The sequence below is a fragment of the Heterodontus francisci genome, unplaced genomic scaffold, assembly GCF_036365525.1.
Source record: "Heterodontus francisci isolate sHetFra1 unplaced genomic scaffold, sHetFra1.hap1 HAP1_SCAFFOLD_102, whole genome shotgun sequence".
NCBI classification, from domain to species: domain Eukaryota; kingdom Metazoa; phylum Chordata; class Chondrichthyes; order Heterodontiformes; family Heterodontidae; genus Heterodontus; species Heterodontus francisci.
In genome coordinates this window covers 1,204,240-1,209,214 of record NW_027140380.1, presented here as the reverse complement: position 1 = coordinate 1,209,214, position 4,975 = coordinate 1,204,240, and the positions used below count along the sequence as shown (strand labels likewise).

General features: G+C 47.7%; 1 protein-coding gene across 1 annotated transcript; it reads left to right on the top strand.

Moving 5' to 3' along the window:
- Positions 1–243: 243 nt before the first annotated feature.
- LOC137359396 (histone H2B type 1-M-like) lies at positions 244–4,690 on the top strand (the record flags this gene model as incomplete). Its single annotated transcript, XM_068025378.1, has 2 exons — positions 244–569; positions 4,660–4,690. Coding segments are annotated over 2 exons (357 nt in total), but the record flags the coding sequence as incomplete, so codon positions are not given.
- Positions 4,691–4,975: the final 285 nt, after the last annotated feature.

Sequence of the window (4,975 nt, the reverse complement as noted above, 5' to 3'; positions counted from 1 at the left end):
GGGAAACCCCTCGAACTGTATCGGGAAAATTTTCATTTGCTGTAAATGTAAAAATGTAATTGGCATGACAAATGTGAAATGGAAGGGTTGTGAAGCAACTCATGATTGTATTGAAGGAAACTGATCTCCCTTGCAATGTTTGTATTTTTTGGTGCTGTTTGAAACTGTTTGGCAATGTATTTTTAACAGATTTTTATGAATAAAGTATATTTTGGAAATAAAAAAGAGAAGAAAGCAGCTCCTAAGAAAGGCGCCAAGAAAACCTTAAATAAACAGTCAACAAAGGGCGGCAAGAAGCGGAGGAAGGAGAGTTACTCCATCTACATCTACAAAGTGACGAAGCAGGTTCATCCCGACACCGGCATCTCCTCCAAGGCCATGAGCATTATGAACTCGTTTGTGAACGATGTTTTCGAGCGCATCGCGGGTGAGGCTTCCCGCCTGGCCCATTACAACAACCATCAGCTCTGGGTGATCCAGACCGCCGTGCGCCTGCTGCTGCCCGGGGAGCTGGCTAAGCACGCCGTGTCGGAAGGGACAAAGGCGGTGACCAAGTACACCAGCTCCAAGTAAAACTGCACAATGGACTGAAAAACATCCCAAACACAACGGCTCTTTTAAGAGCCACCAACAATCTCTGAAAAAGCTGCATCCGACATCTTTATGAAATCACTTTAAGACGATGTATAATATAATAACGATCCCACTGCTGTGTTTGTATCTCCTGTTATTAACCGAACACGAACCCATAATCTGATCACCCGCCTTCACTTTTTTTGCTTAAAGCTGCTCTTATTCTGGTTTTTCACAGCCCCTGTATGACCGCATTAACAGCTGATTTCAGCGGTAAGGATTAGACCTTAATCCCTTCACTGATTAATAATTTTATTAACAGCAACTCTCCGCAGTGTAACAGCCTGGGATGGGATTATTACAGAGCAAGTTAAGGGCCGTTTGAGGACTTGATCCGGCTCCCTCTTTTCAGAGAAGGACACTGGGCTCTGATTGAAAACTAAACTGAGTATTTCACTTCAGGCCAATGCAGGCCTCACCCGGGACAGTTTGAAAGCGATTGTCGAATGAGTCACAATTTAAATAACATTTTACAAGTTGAATAAAACAAAATCAAGAGAAGGGACTTTAAATCTTTGACTAAGGATGACATTTATTTCAATCCGCTCCTTTCCGACAATGAAATTGGCGGGCTTTTTGAAATTGACAAATTCTGTTCTTCTGATGTCGTGGCGGGTAAATCCCGCCCTCTTGTGTTGGTCAGTGACCTGATTGGTGAAGAATATAGGCAAATAGAATTAAGTACCGACCATTGAGGAGAGTTCTCAGTCTTAAAGTAAAGTAAATGCTGCGGAAATGATATATTTGTGAAAGTATTTGTGAGATTGTGGAAATGTCTGGAGGAAAGACCGGCGGGAAAGCTCGGGCCAAAGCCAAGTCTCGCTCCTCCCGGGCTGGACTGCAGTTGCCGGTGGGCCGTGTTCACAGGCTCCTGAGAAAGGGCAACTATGCTGAGCGTGTGGGTGCTGGAGCCCCGGTCGATCTGGCTGCTGTGCTCGAGTATCTGACCGCTGAAATCCTCGAGCTGGCCGGTAACGCGGCCCGGGACAACAAGAAGACCCGCATCATCCCCAGACACCTGCAGCTGGCCGTCCGCAACGAGGAGGAGCTCAACAAGCTGCTGGGAGGGGTGACCATCGCTCAGGGCGGGGTGCTACCCAAGAAAACCAGCGCTCAAAGCTCCCAGAAAATGTAAAGCAGACAAAATGTCATCTAATAAACCAAAGACTCTTTTCAGAGCCACCCACAGTCTCTGAAAGGGCTGATTACTGTCTGATTCAAGCATGTCAGTAACAGAACAGAATAGGAACTATTTAAAATGTTTATGAGGAACTATTTCAGTGGCTTCTCACTGTCCCCCTGATCCCTGTGTGAAGGGGAATTACCAATAGTCTAATTTATTCCTTTCCACACCGAGTTTGAGTTATTGGTCCCTTAAGGATTGCTGAATGGAGTCTTCCACCGCCGGTTACAGATAAGAAGTGGGGGGGAAAATGACAGGTTAAAGCTGTGCGTAAAATAGCGCCGGGAATTTGTGGCGATAATAGCGGAATAAAGAAAGGTTTTTAAAGGTTGGTGGAAAATATTTTACGAACAACTTTATATAGATTTTCCAGTAATTCGCTTTTTGCCGACACTGAAATTGGCGCCTTTTTCGAATTCAAACGTTCTGCCAATTTCGACAATTTAAGCCAATGATTTGCTGCATTTTCCCCAATTCGAGGCTCTGCGATTGGTTAAGAAATGCGAATGGGAAGAGGGTGACCAATCAGAAGTGAGCGCGGGCTCAAGCTGTGGGAATTCCAGGTCCCTGAATGATTGAGCTGAAACTGATCAGTTTCACAAACCCTGTCAGTTTCAGTGCAGGAAACACCGTCTCAGAAGAAATAACATCACAATTGGGTCTGGTTCCAGTGACCGATTCAACGGCTGCTGCAAAATTCCCGGATTCCCTCATTGCAGCGAAATCATTTTGAAATTCTATGAAAACAATGAGTGATTCTGGAGGAGTGATGTGGCTTTTCACTGAGGGTATGTGTCGAATGGGGAAATAACTAAATGTAGAGCCTCGGGCACTGTTTACACAGCCCGTTTAGAAAATCAAATCCATTGCACATCCTTGCTGCAACTGAAATGTCAATTTCGGGGATTCCAGTTTTCTACCCGAATACAGCACAGATTTATTCCAGACAGTTCTGAACAGCCTATCCCAGCTCCCGTTTCCAGCTCATTGCTCTCTCTGTGAGACGGTGGGTGGCTCTTCGAAGAGTGTGTGTTTGCTGGAAAGGGTCGAGTTGTGCGGCCCTGCCGTTTCAGAGCGTACACCACATCCATGGCAGTGACCGTCTTGCGCTTGGCGTGCTCAGTGTAGGTGACCGCATCCCTGATCACCTTCTCCAGGAAACCTTTCAACACCCCGCGAGTCTCCTCATAGATCAAACCCGAGATCCGCTTGACCCCGCCACGGCGAGCCAGGCGGCGGATTGCTGGTTTGCTGATGCTCTGGATATTGTCAGGAAGCAGTTTGCGGTGCCGCTTTGCTCCGCCTTTGCCTAGTCCTTTCCCTCCTTTACCTCTGCCAGACTTTCTTCTATTAACTTCCAAAATATACTTTATTCATAAAAATCTGTAAAAAAAATACATTACAAAACAGTTCCAAAAAGCACCAAGTCAAACAATACAAAGAGTGGAATGGAGATCAGTTTCCTTCAATACAGGAGTGAGTTGCCTCACAACCCTTCCATTTCATTTCTCATGCCATGTACATTTGACAGCAAACAAATAATTTCTGGCTACAGTTCGAGGGGTTTCCCATGGATCCAGCCCCTCAGTTCACGATGGTGGGGGGACCTTACACTGTGGTCTTTCCCCATTGAGCCTTTGCTGCAGCTGCCCCAAGCTTTATTGCGTCCCTCAGCACGTAGTCCTGGACCTTGGAATGTGCCAGTCTGCAACATTCGGTGGTGGACAACTCTTTGCGCTGGAAGACCAGCAAGTTTCGGGCAGAGCAAAGAGCATCTTTCAACGAATTGATAGTCTTCCAGCAGCAGTTGATGTTTATCTCGGTGTGCGTCCCTGGGAACAGCCCGTAGAGCACAGACTCCTGTGCTACAGAGCTGCTTGGGATGAACCTCGACAAAAACCATTGCATCTCTTTCCACACCTGCTTTGCAAAGACATATTCCAGAAAGAGGTGGGCAACCGTCTCTTCCCCACCACAGCCACCTCGAGGGCATTGTGCAGAGGGGGTGAGACTTCGGGCATGCAGGAAGGATCTGACGAGGAGGACTCTTCTCACCATCAGCCAAGCTACATCTTGGTGCTTGTTTGAAAGTTCTGGTGATGGGGCATTCCGCCAAATTACTTTGGAAGTCTGCTCGGGGAACCATCCGACAGGATCCACCATCTTCTTTTCCCGTAGGGCTTTGAGAACATTCCGTGCAGACCAGTGCCTGATGGATTGGTGGTCAAAGGTGTTTTTCCACAGAAACTTTTCCATGAAGGATAGGTGTTGCAGCACAGTCCAACTGGATGGAGCGTTCCACGGCAATATGACCAGGCCCATCCTTCGCAACACCGGGGACAGATAGAACCTCAGCATGGAGTGACACTTGGAGTTTGCGTACTGGAGGTCTACACACAGCTTGATACAGCCACACACAAAGGTAGCCATCAGGATGAGGGCGATGTTGGGTACATTTTTCCCGCCTTTCTCCAGAGGTTTGAACATCGTGTCCCTCGGGACCTGGTCCATTTTGGATCCCCAGATGAAGCGGAAAATGGCTCAGGTGATCACCACAGTGCAGGAGTGCAGTATGGGCCAGACCTGCACCACGTACAGTAACCTGAAACAATGGAGAGAGATCACTGCTGCCACATGTTCAGCTTATGTTGTACCCTGGCTACTCGTTCCTCCCAGGTTTTGGTGCACGCCCCGGCCCTTCCGAACCATACCCCAGCACCTTCAGGTCGGCTGACCTAATGGTGAAGGGGACAAAGGATCGGTCAGCTGAGTTCCCACAGAACATGGCCTCGCTATTGCCGTGTTTAACATTGGCTCCCGATGCCAGTTCGAGCTGGTCACAGATGCTCATCAGTCTGCGCACAGGCAGCGGGTTCAAGCAGAAAACGGCGATGTCATCCATGTACAGGGAAGTTTTAACCTGAGTGCCTCCACTGCCTGGGATTGTTACCCTTCTGATTATCGCATTCTTCCTAATAGACTCAGAAAAGGGTCCAATACAGCAAACAAACAAGACAGGGGAGAAAGGACAGCCCTGCCTGACTCCAGATTGGATTGAGAAACTTTCTGATTCCCACCCATTGATTGAGACTGCGCTACTGATGTTTGTGTAGACCAGTTTAATCCAATTGCAGATTCCCTCCCCAAACCCCATTTTGG